At 33.7% G+C, this 17935-nt stretch overlaps 1 protein-coding gene across 7 annotated transcripts in view; it reads right to left on the bottom strand.

Moving 5' to 3' along the window:
• The window catches only part of LRFN5 (leucine rich repeat and fibronectin type III domain containing 5), a 323828-nt gene that overhangs the window by 16437 nt on the left and 289456 nt on the right, over positions 1-17935 (bottom strand). For 4 of the 7 annotated variants that reach the window (XM_037834901.1, XM_037834903.1, XM_037834902.1 and 1 more), the window contains 3 exons: positions 8156-9560; positions 4890-5602; positions 4575-4637 (listed from right to left, as the gene is read on the bottom strand). In XM_037834901.1, coding sequence (XP_037690829.1) covers positions 4575-4637; positions 4890-5602; positions 8156-9540 — 2161 coding nt within the window. In that variant the 5' untranslated portion in view covers positions 9541-9560. Of the gene's footprint in view, positions 1-4574; positions 4638-4889; positions 5603-7640; positions 7832-8155; positions 9561-17935 lie in introns of those variants that run through there. The other 3 variants (XM_037834907.1, XM_037834905.1, XR_005216547.1) reach the window with 2 other exon arrangements.

Below are 17935 nucleotides of genomic sequence, written 5' to 3'. Positions count from 1 at the left end.
ACAACAAGTATGGTTTGTACAGTTGTTCTGGGAGAAGTTTTCTGATAGCCAAGTCAATTTAAATCTAATTTTGTTACATTAATTACAATCCATGTTGTAGGATACAAAATTACTATATTATTTAATTAATTTTATATGCAGAGATAGGTATATATCTATATGTCATGTATAAATACATAAATATATAAAGTATGTTTTGTTCAGTGGTAACATCAGAACCTAATTTTGACTTTGAAATATCTGGTCAAAATCCAGAAGGCTATGGCACACTCACTGCTTTATTTACATTGACTATTTATAAAAGTTGATAAAACTACAAATGCAGGAACATTACCTAAATGAGGTGATTTCATACTGAACTATATCTCCCAGTTACAAACTGCTGAGGATGGCTCAATCATGTAATATGTTTACTATTCTTTCTAAGTGATATTCTGAACTCCTACAGGAAGAATTTTTTCTTAGCAAAACCAGCAATTAAAGAAAAAATCTGTCAAAACTGATTGTATTTGCACTCCCAGCATAAATTTTATCTAACTTTGGAAAGAAATGAATGAGTAATCCGAAAGACAGAAGCTCTGGAGGAATTATTAAAAATCCACTTATAAATTTAGATTTATTTTCTCTATGATTTTAAAAGAATTCATACTATATTGATTGTCCATTAATTAAACTCAAAGTAACTAATATTATAAGGTAATTTATTATTATTATTGTTATCGTTGTTATTAACCCTGGGGTATAAGAAAACGGTCCTTTTCCCATCCAACCAATATGCTATTAAATTAGAAGCCTAGACTCATCCTGAGACACAAAGGAAGGTTGAATGAGGGAAAGATGGTAGATAGTCTTCATTCTGTCTGATACAAATGAACACTGCTTTTGGAGAATGCAAAATGGAACTGGAATACTGCCACACCAAGAAGAAAATGGGCTCACAACTGCTGTCTTCTTTCAAGTCGTCCCATTTATCGTCACAATTTTATGTACAATTAGATGCTTTATGTTTACAGAATTTTTAACTCCTGGGATTTTAAAGAGTGATTTTTAATTTTATCACTATGAGTAAATGAAGAAGAAAAACACTAAAAGGAACTAACCAGCAAGTGATGTGGACTTTATGACAACTGATTAATATTTTTTTTTAAATTCATAAATAAAATGTTTAGTTTCTTCTTAGTCATAAAGGAAACAAAATATTTAGTTTCAAAGTATTTGGGGAGTGCTTTAAAGTGAAGGGGAAAATACTTCACAAAAAAAGCAAAAATAGATTCCTCTAGACAAATGAAATAAATTTAAAATTTTAAAATTCCTTAAATATTTGTGGTAAAAATAAGTATCATTCAGACAGGAGACTTGTTATTTGTCAACATGGTTCCAAAACTCAATTCTAATTTTTTTTAGAAAAATATGTCTACAAAACAACTACAATAACCTGTCTTAAAGCATAAAATATTTTACTGTGATATTGAATTAACTAACTCGATCAATGATTGTATACAATTAGGAAATAAACTAGCCACCATGTGGGGTTTACTATAACTAATTTAAATTATTGTACTTAATCTATTTTTGTATTCTTCTATTTGTAGACTATGCATAAATAATATTCATCAAACCAAACTTTGCTTCCTTTTAAAACTGTGAGGAAGATTTGGATGTTTCATTATTACTTAATGACACTCAGATACTATCTACATATTTTGAAAAGAACTCCTATGTTAGTAGGTTGCTATTTTCAAATCAGAGGATAATTATCCAAAAAGAACAAAAACCAGTAAAGGAAAGTTTATAATTAAAAATATTAAACATAAATATCTGTTTAAATATGCATAATGGCAAACAAAGTATTTTGTTTGCATTTTTTTCATGTTGAACAAATTTAAACCATGGTGTAAAATGGCTAAAAAGGAAAGAGAAAATAAAGAACAGGAAATAAAAGTAATATATAGTCTATAGATAGTAAGCAACAACAAACAGCAAACCACACACTTCATACCACATAAACATTGCTGGTTAAAAGAGGACTGCAAGAAATGACAAAACAAAAAAGAACAACAATGGGACAGAAAACTTCTTGCTTATAGTAATATAATCTATGGATCATAAATCCCTATGCGACTGATTAAAATTCATATTATTGTACTTTCTCCCTGTTCCCATTCATTCTTTATTTATTTATTCTGTCGCTCTTTCATTCATCTTATTGTATGTCACATATTATACTAAGGATCCAGTGCTCCCATAGACTTACTCTTCAGTCACTTCACACTGAAACTCACCTAAGCAAAAATTTCTTTGTATACTTAAGAAAAAAGTTTTGATCTTCTTTATAGGGAAATATTTTGGAGATCCCTCAAAATAAAAACTTTTTGAAAGACAGGAATACAGTTCCTGCCAGAAATTCACCCTTGTGTCACTTCTCAGAATTACGTGTTCAATCATTTTGTTAATATACCCTGAAAATGGTCTGGTAAATAATAATAACAACAAAAAAAAAATTGTTTCCAATGGCTTAAGTCTAACAATAAATTTCATGTGATTAAATATATTGTTTTAAATGTCTATGAGAAATAAAAGATATTTAAATGAATAGAGTTTCATTAGAAACAAAAGGAGTAGCTCATGTTCATCAGGAGCTTCGAGTGGACATGTGATGAGGCTGCTTATGTTGGGTGGTTTGAGGTCACCCTTTCCTTGATCACAACTTTTCACAATACCAGAAATTCTTTCTTTTGGGATTCATTTCCTTAAGTCTTGAAAGCTTTTGTTTACACAGGATTGCTTAATACTATGCTGATAAAAACTCGGAAGGGAAAAGTAATACATTTCTGTCGATCAGCACCTTCTGAGGAATTATGTAATTGATGTTAATTGTTTAGTTGGTATTAGAACGTTAGACTAGAACGTTATTACAGTACCATCATTGAAAATGCTAACATTTTACTTTATTGTTTTTCATTTTACAAAGTACTATCACACATGATCTCATTTATTCCACACAAGAATTTTGCACTTGAACGGTGAATAGGTGCTTAGACTTTGGAAATGTGAAGCAAACTTTCCAGGAAGTGAGAAGGACATAGAAGGGATTTTGGAAATAGCTAAGAAAATGTGATCCCCACTGGGCAATTTTATTCAAGCCTGGCATTGAAAGCAAACTTTAACCGCTTAATCTTACCACTTTTGAAAGGCATTATGTTAAATCATGTATAATAAGATGTACCTCTGTCAAATTAACAGTAAGTGAAACTTCTGTATATGCCTCTAGCAGGAGGAAATTAAACTAATGATTCAGACATTCCTCACCTGTGTATTAAATGGTATTTCAAATGATCTGAAAGAGGTAATAAACTTTTACTGCATATTTAACTTACTCCCAGGCAGTACTTTACATATATAAAGTACCTATCTCATTATAGTATGGCTAAAATTTCATATTCTCTTCTGCAAGTTAATGAGTTCCCACTTAAGCTTTATTCTAAAAAGCGTACTTTCATGTTAACCCCGTTATTGTTCTTTAATAAAGCACCATCATGTGAGCATAGGATGTTGTTAGTTTTTCAACAAGTAGAATAATACGACTGTCTGAATAAATTTAAAATCCTTTTTTAATGATGTATTACCATTAAGCTGTGTGATTTATATTTAAATTTCATCACAGCTTTCAGTTAAAATAATAAACACATTAACTCTAAGAGAGAAAAAATCAAATGCAGAATTACAGCAAAAAAGGGAAAATCTAAGTCACTTTGGTTAATGAGCAATGATTTTATACTGTCTATGAATGCATAAGAACTCCTTTAGAATTTTTTAAAAATTTTATTTGGTGATAAAAACAAACATCCCTTTGAAAAAACCAGTCTTGTATTTATGTCACCCTCTTTAACTTGCATTAGGAAAAATATAAAACTCATTCATTTAGTAAACATGTTTTGAAAGAATAATGAGACCTTTATATGCCTAGACATATGCATATGAGATTGTGGCCTTTAACTTAAAACTAAACTGGATTTTTTGATGGATGCCAAATGAATTGTAATCTTTTCTCCTTCCCTCTGAGATGGATAAGAAAAATCATAGACCCATTAAGGCACTGAACCAAGAATGCTGTTTAGAAGGGTACTTATTTTAACACTGACTTGGTATACTTAGTGAATATTTTATTTTACATGATGTAACAACACAGAGTTGTTCTCTACCACGTTTGCCTAAAACCAAAGGCAACACCACTGTCACTGAAAGAAAATATTGTCTACTTATTGAAAAATTCTAATTATCCATGGACAGTCCTTTGAAAGACAGGAAGAAATTATTTTTTAATGCAAGACTGTTTTCTTCCCCATGATAACTTTCATTTCGTGATCTGCTGTTGTAGAATCTGGAAGCCAGTTCTAGGATAGGGGAAGGCACTGTTGCTGTGACATGCTTTGTTTTTCCTTAACCATTTTATCTTTGCATGTTACTTTCCATTTTATCATTTCATATGTTTGTGCTTGTATAAATATATGTACATATACACATATATATGTACTCTAGTAGGCTAACACACAAACCTGGCTATATAAGCCATGTATCAAAGAGAGACAAGCCTGGAATTCCCAAATCCAATTTTGTATGTGAGTTCTCAATGATTTCTGCATTGAAAAGAAAAATAGGTTACACAGTGCTTTCCAATATCTACTTAAAATCTGAAAAAGTTGCTTTTCCACTTCACTCATCCGAACTGTCTGACTGAATTAGCATCCCATTCAAAGACATGCTTCTCTTAGAAAACAGTCTACATGTGTTCCGTGAGTTAATATAACAATAGTATTCCTTTAATTCTCCATTCAGGGAGTACCTGTGCCTTGCTCTGGATCTCTCAGCAGGCAAAGTGAGAAACTTACTTGGCTTTGAATGTGCTTTTTTAGCTGTGGGCCCCTCCGTAACAGAATCAGGAGGTCGACTAGCTAACTGCAAGGCAGTTGAGTTGTTCCTGTTAATGTTTTGGGACTCAACATTTGAGACAGCTTCGCTCTGTGATTCGGCACTTGGTTTTGTGCCAGTCTTTCTTTTCTGCTTTTGGGACACAGAAGTGCTTGAAGTCCAGGTAGGAGGCAAAGCAGAGGTAGTGGTAGAGGAGTCCTGGCTTGAACAAGTTTCTGAAGACTGGATCACATTGTCATTGGCAACTTTAAAACACTGGGCATTCTCTTCATGTCCCACAGCTTGTTTGGACATGGACTGGGGCAGCGTTACACCGCAGCCTTGCATTTGGGCCCCATTAGTTTGAGAATAAACATTGCTGACCTTCGTGACCTTGTGTTGCCCATTATTATTACAAACCTTATACCGGATCATTAGAATGATGATGAAAACCAGCACAGACGCTACAATGATTCCACCAATGATAATAATCATGGTGCCTCCCAAAAACTGGGACTGCATGAAATGGCAGCGCACATAATCCTGTTCCGTAGTAAACTGGATGCAACCCACGACTCTTGTTGCAGTGAGGGAAGTGATGCCATCATCATATATTGCCAATACACACAAGTCATACGTAGTTCCAGCAGCCAAGTTATTGACAAGAAAAGTTTTGCTTGTAGGAGGTATCATTCTGAGAGACAATAGAATTTGTGTTAATATTAAACAAAACAAAACAAAAACATACATACACACAGAGTCATCATGACTTAAGTTCTGTCTCCCTTCAGTAGTCATTAAGATAAGCACATTTATGGCAGATACGAAGTGTGGGAAAATGATCTAATCTTACATTTACCCAGTAAAAATGGCTAAAAGTCATTGTTGGAGTCTGCATTATATTAATGGTGCCTGCACCATGCCCTGACAAGCCTACTAATTACATTTCTTGGCAAAGCAGAATCCTAAGCAAAGCCACTGCTAAAAAATCATTTATGACAAATTGCTTTTGAAAGGTGTGACTATGACATTATCTGACTACTAAACAAATCCATTTAGCACTTACAACACCTCTGTGACTAAGAGCCAATTTGAAGGAAGGAAAACATAGACAATCACATTAGAAACCAGAATGGAAATGTATTTTCCAGCACATATTTACAAATCAGTTATAAGCTGCAAAGATATCTTTAATAACTAAGATAATTACTAAGTTCAAAGTACTTTATTTACAGAAGTCACTCCTCCCTTATATTTTCAACATTTGGTTCCCAGTATGATTTTATCTATAAATGTGGATGATGAAATTGTGTACTATCATTATTCTGGAAATGTGAACATTTATAGCTGTTGGCCAGAGTGTAAATCCCTTGTCACTATTGTGGGCTGATGAAAATCTCCTTCAGAGCACAGATTCTAAACTTCCACAAAGGTTGACAGACATCTCTGCATCCATTACATCTCAGAAGTTTTCTACTTTTTTTTTTTCTTTCTCAGTAGCAACCAACTAAGTCCTAAACTAAGATTTAATTTGGAAGAAAAGGCTTGGAACTATATTTTTTCCCTGAAAGAGAGAAAAGGAATTTCAAAGCTTGGCAATGTTAATCTGTTTTAAAAACAAAACAATGTGTACTAAATGTACCAGGACACTTTCAGGCCAGAGTATGTATTTGTGATTGGAATAACTACCACTGAGTGACTGCTTGATAAATACTAGACATTACTAGCTGTATACAATATAATTTAATTTTTACAAGGGCTTTATCACTATTTTACAGATGACAAACATTTGGTTCCAGTTCTAGCAATTTGCTCAAGGTCACACAAAATTTACTTGTCATGGCAGGATTGGTATCTTAGAATTTGGAAAATAAAACTAGACCTATCTAAGAGTTAATGCTTAAACTAAATATATAGGATGTCCAGAAGCTACAAGAAGGTGAAGTGCTGTCATTGATAACTGGTTAAGTAGTCCATGACCCAAGTGAAAAGCCGGATATGAGAAAAGCAATCTACTTTATGCTAATATACATGCTTAATAGTCTAAAACTTCAACCTTTTTAGTGGTGAGAGGGATATTAGAAACCACTTAGTCTAATCTCTTCCTTTTAAAGATGATGGAATCAAAACAGTTAGATAGAACCTTGCCCAATAGCAATCATCTAGTTAGCTGGTCCAGGTTTGTTTATTTTTTTTCCTACCAGCCCATGCTTATTTAAAAATTACTCTCACTTCCATACACAAGTGAAAATCAAACTGTCTTCAAGAATTCACCTGGGTATACAAGAACTGAGCTGATATGATTTCTGGAAAGCTTAAAGACAAAAATAAATTGTTTAAAATCTGTTATTTTGCACCATTTCCTAAGGGTAATTACAACTTATCACAAGTGAAATTAAATGGAAGGAGAGAAACAAATATTTCCAACTCAAAATTGGAGAAGATGTGACTATAAATCAATGAGGCTGACCTTTATAAAAACATACCAGAAATTCTTAGTCAGACGCAAATTCTCCATCAATATTCTTACCCAGAGATTATACACTTAACTCTAGTGATACTTTCACTGCTCAAAATATGTACACACTTCCTCTTTGGAACTGTCTTAAGAACCAGTGCACATGAGACAGCACATACACACATAACTCAATTGCTCAGAGAATCAGTCTCATTATTTTATAGTTACATCCTATTGTTGACCAAAATTGGCAATACCCATCTTGATCACCCACCTTATTCACAAGACTTGGCTCCAAATGGCTTTTGGTTGTTTCCAAAATTCAAATTCACCCTCAAAAGACGAAGATTTGCCACCACTGAGGATATTCAAAATAGTGTGACGAAGGTTCTAAAGATAATTCCAAAGTGCTTTGAGCAATGGCAGCATCATTGGGAAAACGGCATAGCCTCCCAACGTGACTTCCTTGAAGGAAAGAACACTCATTTGGATGTGTAAGTTCTGGTATGTTTTTGAAATTTTTAAATAAATCAAACTTGTTCTCTGATAGTCACATCTCTTAAATGAGGGGAAGAAAAGTAAGTAAGCATGATATTAAATATAAATTTGAGCTCTCAAAAATAACACCATTCACAATATTTACCCACACGTATTCACCTTTCATTCTAAATCTTGAAAAAATGGAGCACTATAATTACAAGAAAAAGTAGCACTGCCAATTAAAATATAATAATCTGTAGAACATTAGAAAGTCCTACACTAAGATGCATGGTAAGTAATTTTTCTTACCTGTAAACAAGGGTATCGTCATAAGTACCATTGTACTGTATTTGAAACATACGTATTCCAGGGATATTTCTTTGAAAATTAAATTTAAGTAGTGCCGTAGACGATGTTGCCTCTGCTATCACAATTTTATCTTGACTCATTTTAGTATCTCCATTACTACTGCTTGTATTAGAACCCGACTTAGTAGAAGTTGAGATATCAGAAGAACCAGGATCAGGCTCATGGATATGGTTTGTACTGTTTAGTAAGTGAGGGAGCTTAATTATATTAAGATCCACTGTTTGTGTTGCCTCCCCAGCAGGGTTGGAAGCAATGCAGGTAAAAGCACCTGTATCCTTTACAGTTGTTATAAGAATATCAAGGGTTCCATTATCATACACCAGAGATCTTGTAGCATTTGAAATAAGCTTCCCTTCAGGAGAAATCCAGTGAATTGCAGGTTCAGGATCTCCCCTGGCTTTGCACCTCAGTGTTGCCCTTTGACCCTCCAGGACTCGCATCTCATGTGTATGGCGAGTAATCAGAGGAGGCTCACACAAAAACTCTTCCTCAGGAATTGACCAAAAATAGCGACCAGTTAAAAGTGCAGGAGAAGCACAGGTCTCTAGGTCATCTTCTCTGGATAGACGTCTCAACCACAACAATTCACAATTGCAATGCAAAGGGTTTCCACCAAAGCTTAATGCAAACGTAGATGGGCTTATGATTCCTGAGGTTGCTAGTACCTGAGCTCGCTGAAAGAGAGGGTCAGGTGGTAGCTTCTGCAATTTATTCGATGTTACATCTAGCCGAGTCATCTTGTGCAAGTGGGAGAAAGTCCCCTTAGGAATGTTATCAATCATATTGTGATCCAAACTAAGGGTGTGCAAGCTAACCATCTTCTCAACAGCATCCCAAGGAATTGTTTCTAGATTATTATAGGACAGATCCAGCTCCTCCAGGGCAAAGACATCATCAAACGCTGTAGAAGATATTAAAGTCAGCTGATTGTTGTTTAATATCAAATGATGCAGATTGGAGAGCCCACTGAACATATCATTTGTAATTTTAGTCAATCTGTTGCTATTCAAATGCAAAGCCCTCAAATTTCGTAAGTCAGCAAAAGCATGAGGTGTAATAAAACTTATTGTATTTCTGGATAGAGTCAGGTCCACCAAGCTGGTCATATTGGCAAAATCTTTCCTTTTAATATTTGTAACAAAATTGTCTGCCAACCGCAGTTCCACAGTTCTTCTGTCAATGTTTGGTGGAACAAATAAAAGCCCTTTCTTGGCACAAAGGGTTGCAAGATTAGGAGACAAAATCTGACAGACACAACGCTTTGGACAGATCTGAGCTCTCACTGCTATGCCAATGAAAAACAGATAAAAAAGAATTTTTTCCATTGTAGATCAGATTTAAGAGCCTATAAGAAAAGACAAAATATAGTGTTAGCATCCTATTATTTGATTAGTGCTCATATTCCTACTAGAATAATCTCTCTTATACAAATTGAATACAGAAATAAATTATTCATTTCTTTCTTAAAAAAAAAAACAAGTATTGAATATCTATTCTGTATTAAGACAGTATAACAGACACTTGGTGGTGAATAATATACCATCTTTGGTCTTATGGGATTTAAAATCAAGTGGGAAAAACAAAGAAGTAGATTATAATTCTGCAGACTGTCATTTTTGAAGTCATTTTGAACTCATTTTTGAAGTATGTCCGGAGTATTCTGTGAATGCACAAAAAAGAGACATCTAGTCCTGATGGGGGACTGGGTGTTCAGGCAAACTTCCCCTAAAGCCTGAAGAACATATTGTAGGACAAGCAAGTTCAAATGCTTGGGAGCATATTTAAGGACTAGCAAACAGTTCAATTCACTAGCCTAAGTAGAAAAGGTAAGAGACAATTTTGTTATTGACTTAACCTTGTAGCATGACCTTTAAATGTAATTAGTTATTGATTACATTTTGTGCATCTTTATCATCTATCTTGATATAGCACAACCTTCACATCCTAATTACAAATACAGGACCTTATTCTTAAAAATAATACAGCTGAAAATTTACCACAAAACATGGATTTTTGAACATAATTTGTGGCAGCCATCACATACTCGACAATGAGTCCACAAAAAAACACCACTTTTCTTTTACCTTCTCTTAAAACCTTAATGTATTTATATTTAACCAAACAACTAAAAAAACACACTGATACTTTCCTTATGCAGTTCAATCCCAAGTATATATCATTGAAACTAATCCTCAAAAATTAAAATACCAAACTATATGTGGTTAAGAGTTCTCATAATCTGCAAGAGGTTTTAAACACCAAGAGAGAAAATTGCTGGAAAAATCATCCAACTTTTTAATTGAATGAATATATGAAAAATGCAATTATTTTAGAAATAATTTACTTAGTTTTATAAATAAAATTTTTCTTACAACTCTGAATTATTTTATGCCTGCATTGCAGTTTAAGTAAATAAGAATCATCATTCTCGACAAATAATAAGAGAAATATTAATAAATAAGATAATATTTATAAATATTATTTATAAATAAATAATAAGAGAAATAATAAGAGTCTTCCCCCTCTGTACATGACAGAATAACTACTATTGACTACCTCTTCCACAGTAAGCAGCACAAAAACTGTATTTAACAAATACAAAACAATAGTTTCACACATTAGAAAACAGGAGCACAGAACTATGATCCCTGAAGCAAGTAAATCAAACAAAATGAACTCTACGATTGTTCCAGGGAACACTTTCCAAACGACAGCAAAAAAGCAGAAGTAAGGCAAAGAATGGACTTCCCTGTTAAACTGAAGAGACTAGAGTACAGTAAGTCTCAGGTGGCTTGGATTTGTGAGGCAGAGTACAGAAAGGAGAGTTACCAGAAGAAAAAGCTGCAGTAATCTATGTAGGTGTCCCTTTCAGTCTTTGACTGAATATTAAGCTGCATGTATGTAGGTTAAGATTCTAGTAGATCTTAAAAAAAATAATAATAATAAAAAAGACAGAAACAAACAAACAAGCAAAACTACCAGAGAAAGAACATAGACCAAGGAGCTGGACATTTAGTAGAGATCTCAGAAAGGCCACACAATGATAGTGGGGTTTAAAAAGCTTTAGATGAAATGCTACTCTCCTTGATACCCAATATAACAAAGTTTAAAAATGTGCTTTGAATATATAGAAATGAAACAAGGTAAGTTATCTGACTACCAGAACAAAGTCCAGCTCTCATTAAAGGAAGACAATAACATTCAGATACTCAAACCATCACAGTGTTGACTATCTCAAAAAAGTATTAGATAAGTGAATAAGCAATAAAGTATGAGCTGTTTCCTGTAGAAAATCAGGCAATAGGAAAAGACTCCAGAAAAAGACAGATGGAATTAGGAAACAAGGAATGGCAAAAGACCATTATAAATACGTTCAAAGATTTAGAGGAAAATACAAATATAATAAAGTAAGAAATCAAACCATAAAAACAACCAAATAGATGTTCTAGAAATAAAAAGTAGAATAATATGAAATACAAAATTCAATGGATATGCTTAATAATAAATTACAAATGCAGAAGAAAAAGAACAGTAAACCTGGAGATAGGGAAATAAAACGTAACTATACCGAAACACTGATAAAAGGGAAGGAAAATAAGTGAACAAAATCTCAGTGACCTTTGAGACAATATTAAGAATTCAAACATTAATATAATTGAAGAATCAGAAGGAGAAGTTAGACCAGAAAACTATTTGAAGATATAAAAGCAGAAGATATTCCAATTTGATAAAATAAATATCAAACCACAATTCCAAGATCAATGAATCTGAATCAAGATAAATACAAAGAAAACCACACCAATGTTCATCATAATCAAATTGCAGACAGCCAAAGGAAAAGAAAACAAATCTTAACAGCTTTCACAAAGATAAAAGTAACTCACTTCTCAATAACTTCCCTTTGGAAATAGAGAAAGACGGAACACGGTAAAAACATCTTTAAAATGTTTTTAAACACTTACACATATATGTATATAATATACAAATTCAACACGAATGTAAAATAAAGACATTTTTAGTGGAACAAAACAGCGATTAATCCCCACAAGAAGTGCACTATAACAAAATGTAAAGAATGCTCTTTAGGACAAAGGAAAATTATACTAGATGGAAGCTTTTATGTTAGTAAATGAATTAGAGCAATAGAAATGGTAACTTTGGATAAATATAAAATATTTTTCTCATTTTTATAGTAACTATACTTCTGGTATGGATATAGAAAATCACAAGAAATTATAATGCTCACCCAAAAACAAAAAACAACAACAAAAAAAGAATAAGGGGCAAGTCATAGTTTTAAAAAATAGTAACATCAGAATGCTGAGGACTTAAATTCCAGAATTTAAATTCCAGAAAGTGACAGTCCTTGATAAAATTAAATTCCAGAAAGTGGAATTTGTCCCCTGCCGCCTCCCCTACCAAGAGAAAAGGAGGAAACAACTGGCATAAATTTGGGGAAAGAGAAACTAGCTTAACTTTTAACAAACTTTTAAGAATCATGCATAGGCTGCTATGACAAAACAGAATCCAGAGGGGCCCCAAAGGCAGGGCAAAAGAATACTAGCACCCACATCATTCCTACTGGTCTTCAATGAGTGATGGGTACCTTACCTTGAAAATAAAAATAAGGAAAGAAAGCAGAGAGCATTTCCCTGAGGTAGTCTATTTATTCAGACAAGAAAGAATTGTGAAGGGGAGGAAAATTGAGAGAAATCCCCAGGTAACCCAGACTTTAGCTATGGAAGAATGGGGAAGAAGCATCATAGCTGAAAGAAAAAGCCTGTCCTCATGGCTTTTAGCTAAGATAGACTAGGGGAGAGGAGAGCTCATTTTCTATTTCCCCCATAAAACACACACACACACAAACAAAAAACTCGTGATTTTCAAACATAAAATGCCTATGGTTGCATTGGAGAGCTGAAATTACTTACAGGAAATTCCCACCTTTACAAAGTCTAGGGTAGCAGCAGCCAGTAGCACAGAAAGGGGCGGATCAAAGGGGTCTCCTTGGCTTCCAAAAAAGCTGGCAGCAGAGCTACAATGCAGAGGAGAAAGTCTCCAGAAGATTGGAAATTAGGTGGCTCATCTAAAAATAGTGACAGATTTCCAAAGCCACTGTAGTGCTTAGATCCAAGTTCTTGCTGAAAAGGATAACCCCAACGATACCCTGAAAACATGTGAAAACTTTGGTGAACTGAATCTCAACAAACTCCAGACTTAGCTCAACTATAGAGCATTTAGACACTGTGCCGACAGTGTCTAAAGAACCCAACCTTTTTTGCAAAATAAATATCTTTTACTTCATTCTTTTCTTATGTACAAAATAAGAAATCATACAAAAAAAAAAAAAAACCATGAGAAGTTAAGAAAATGTGGTCATTGTGCAAAACAGGATAGAGTCAACAGAAGCAAACACCAGAGACACCCCAGATTTAGGATTATCAAAGGGAATTTAAAATAACTATGAAAAAAATGCTAAAGTATCTAGTGGAATAGCTGAACAATATGCATCATGCGACTGAAAATTTTAGCAGAGATATAAAAACAAATTAAAATTAAAATTCTCTAACATATGAAGAAATTATTACATGTACTTTACAGAAGACCCCATGCAAAGAAGAAACAGTGTGTTTGAAGACAGATTAATAGAAAAAATCTAAACTCAAAAATAGGGAAAACTGAAAGAACAGAACAAAGAGTCTGAGATGTGAGAGAAAATATAGAAATGATTAGTATAATAATAATTGGACTTTCAGGAGTAGAGGAAGAGAATGGGAATAGAAGAAATATTTGAAGTGAAAATGGTAAGAACTTTGCCAAACTGATGACATTAATTATCCAAAAGGCCAATAAACCTCAAGGAGGATAAAAACTAAGATAATGCCACCTAGATACATAAGAGTTAAATTGCTGAAAACCAAATATAAAGGGAAAATCCATAAAAAGAGACAGGTAAAAAAGGTACATTAAGTATAGGAGGAAAACTATAAGAACTACAAATTAATTTTCATCACAAATAATGGAGGCCAAATTAAAATGGACTGATATCTTTAAAATCCAGAAGAGAAAGGAAAGAAAAGAAACAAAGAAACAGTCAACCTAGAATTTTATATCGGGCAAAAATATTCTTCAAAAAGCAACATAAAAATAAGTATCCATGTATAGACAAAAGCTAAAGAAAATTTCATCTCAGACACTCTTCACCAGATATAATGAAAGAAGTTCATCATGATAGAAGGAAATAATGAACACAGTAGGAAAATACAAAATCAATACCAAGATGAAATGCAATCCCAAATGTAACTGCTTTAAACACAAATGGACTATAAAACTTGAAAGATTATCAATCTACTAAAATAGCAGTACCAATGCCTAAAGTGTTTGAAAGAAACATACTTTGAAAATATAGATATGGATAATTGAAGGTCAAAAGATGGGAAAGATATATCATGTAAACACTAAGCATAAGAAAACTGGTGTTGCCATATTATTATCTAAAAACTAGAAAAAAGACAAAGAGTATACCAGAGAGGAACACCGGCAAGTCAATTCATCGGGAAGCCTTGAAAACACAAAATGTGTATGCAGTTAACAACAGAGCTTCAAAATACATGAAACAATATATGACAGACCTAAAGGGAGAATTAAAAAAAAAAAAAAAAACACCACCATTACACTTAGAGATATAAAGTCTTTTCTCTCAGTAATTTATAAAAATAGCTGACTCCCCTCCCAGCCCCTCTCAAACAAAAACAAAAACAACAAAAAAACAAAAAACAAACAGAAACAGTAGCTATAGAGATCTGAACAATACAGTAACACTATCAATCAACTTGACCTTATTTACAATTATGGATCACAACTTCCAACAAACACAGAATATTCATGTTTTCCAGGTGCTCATAGAATATTTACCAAGATAGTCTATATGTAAGCCCTTAATTCTTAATACATATTGAATAATTTAAATCACACAGAACATATATTATCCTACTAAAATGATATTTGATTATGAATCCATTAAAAATACCTAGGATATTCTTAAATGTTTGGGAATTAAAAACACTCAGGTCAAAGAACAGAATTACATATATTATATATGTATATATATAGACAATACTTTGAAATGAATGAAGAGGAAAACAAACTTAACAAAATTTATGGGGTACAAACAAAGCAGTGTGCTTAAATTGGTACAAGTCAAACTGCATGTATTAGAATGACAACATAGTTTAAAAATCAATTATCTAAACTTGAATCCTAAAAGGCTAGAAAAGAAAAAAAAATATTAAATTCAAAACAAAATAAATAGAAAGAAGCAAAATAAGAACGTAAACCAATGAAGTTGAAAGGAGATTAAAAAAATAGACAAAATCCAAAAAGTAAAAAATTGGCTCTCAGAAAAGATTGATAAAATTGATCTGTCACCTTCAAGGCTAATTAAGAAGTAAATAAGAAAACAACAACTACAACAACAAATTATCAACAGGAGAATGAAAATGGGACATCAATACAGATTGCCAAAACATTAAAAGACTAATAAAGAATAATTTGTGAACAAAGCGATGCCAATAAACTTGACAACTTAGATGAAATGGACAAATTCCTTGAAAAACACAAATTATCAAAATTAATTAAAAACAAAGATAGAAAATATAAACAATACCATATTTATTAAAGAAACTGAATTAAAAATCAGAATCTTCTGACAAAAAAAATTCCAAATCTAGTTGTGTGTAATATTTATGTAGATAACAGAGAAAGAAAGGGAAGTAAAGAAGAAAAAGAAGGGAAGGAGGAGGCATGGAGGGAAACGAATGTGGTAAAGGGTTATCATTTGGGAATTTGGGTAAAGGGTGTATAGAAACTTAATTTATTATTGCAATTTTTAGTAATTATGAAATTGTATCAAAGCAAATTATGTTAAAATAAAATAATGACATCATGAAGAAATGACAAGGCAATTCACTGGTTGGGAGAAAATATCTGTAATGGTTGTGTGTATGTGTGTGTGTGCATGTGTGTGTGACAAAAGACTCATATCTAGAATATAAACAGAAATCTTCCAGTGCAATAGGAAGACACTACTCCCAATAAGAAAATTGGCAAAATATTGAAAGAGACATATTTCATAGTGAATATACAAGAATGCCCAATAGCCATATAAAATATTCACAATATTATTAGTCCTTAGGAAAATGCAAATTTAACCAAAAATCTTCACTAGCCACACTAACATTTCAAAAGAAAAGAAAACAAGAAAACTGACAATTCAAATTTTGGTGAGGATGTGGAACACTGATATGTTGCTGGTAAAAGAGTAAAAACTTACATACTCTTTGGCTAGCTGTTTGACAGTTGTTTTGTTACATGAAACAAACTGCTATGTACCTAACAACACAGGAATTGCACTCCAAATATTTACACAAAAGAAAAAAAAGTAAGCAAAAAGATGCATCCATGACTGTTCATAATAGCTTTCTTAATATGAGGCAAAACTTTGAAACAACTCAATGCTTGTCAACAAGTAGATAAAATGTGCTATATTCATATAATGGAATACTAAGTGTGCCGGTTTGAGTGTATTGTATCCCCCAAATGCCATTATCTTTGTGGTCTTGTGTGGGGCAGACGTTTTTGGTGCTGGTTAGATTTGCTTGGAATGTGCCCCACTCAGCTGTGGGTAATGATCATTTTGATGAGATGTTCCCATGGAGGCATGGCCCCACCCATTCGGGGTGGGCCTTGATCAGTGGAGCTATATAAATGAGCTGACTCAGAGAGAGGAAACTAACGGAGTGCAGCTGGGAGCGATGTTTTGAAGAGGAGCAAGCTTGCTGGAGGGGAACGTCCTGGGAGAAAGCTGTAGCAAGCTTGCTGGAGAGGAACGTCCTGGGAGAAAGCTGTTTTGAGGCCGGAGCTTTGGAGCAGACGCCAGCTGCCTTCCTAGCTAACAGAGGTTTTCCGGACGCCATTGGCCATCCTCCGATGAAGGTACCCGATTGCTGGTGTGTTACCTTGGATGTTTTGTGGCCTTAAGACTGTAACTGTGTAGCGAAATAAACCCCCGTTTTATAAAAGCCTATCCATCTCTGCCTATCCATCTCTGGTGTTTTGCATTCTACAGCATTAGCAAACTAGGACAGATTTCGGTACCAGAGAAGTGGGGTGCTTTTGCTGCTGAGTTTGCAAATACCAAACATGTTGGAACGGCTTTTCAAATGGATAAGGGGAAGATTCTGGAAGAATTGTGAGAAGCTTGATAGAAAAGGCCAAAACTGCTTTAAAGAGATTGTTTGTGGAAATATGGACTCTAAAGATACTTTTGATGAGGACTTGAGCAGAAATGATGAATGTGTTGTTGCAAACTGGAAGAAAGGTGATCCTTGTTTTAAAGTGGCACAGAATTTGGCAAAATTGAGTCCTGGAGTCAGATGGAAGAAAGAATTTGAAAGCGACAACCTGGAATACTTAGCTGAGGAGATCTCCGGACTACATGTGGAGGATATACCCTGGCTTCTCCTTGCAGCTTATAGTAAAATGCTAGCAGAGAGAGATAAACTTAGAAATGAACTCTTGGGTTCAAAGAGACCAGAAGCTGATCGCTTGGAAAATTACGAGCTTCCAGGGGGTGGAATCCCTGAAGCTATAGCCCAACATGAGGATGTAACCAAACATGGAACCCAGCCGCCATTTCAGTACAAGCCAGGATTGAAGATG

The sequence above is a fragment of the Choloepus didactylus genome, chromosome 4 (genome assembly GCF_015220235.1).
Source record: "Choloepus didactylus isolate mChoDid1 chromosome 4, mChoDid1.pri, whole genome shotgun sequence".
Classification (NCBI taxonomy): Eukaryota; Metazoa; Chordata; class Mammalia; order Pilosa; family Megalonychidae; genus Choloepus; species Choloepus didactylus.
The sequence above is the reverse complement of the archived record's forward strand: the minus strand, read 5'-3'. Positions and strand labels throughout refer to the sequence as shown.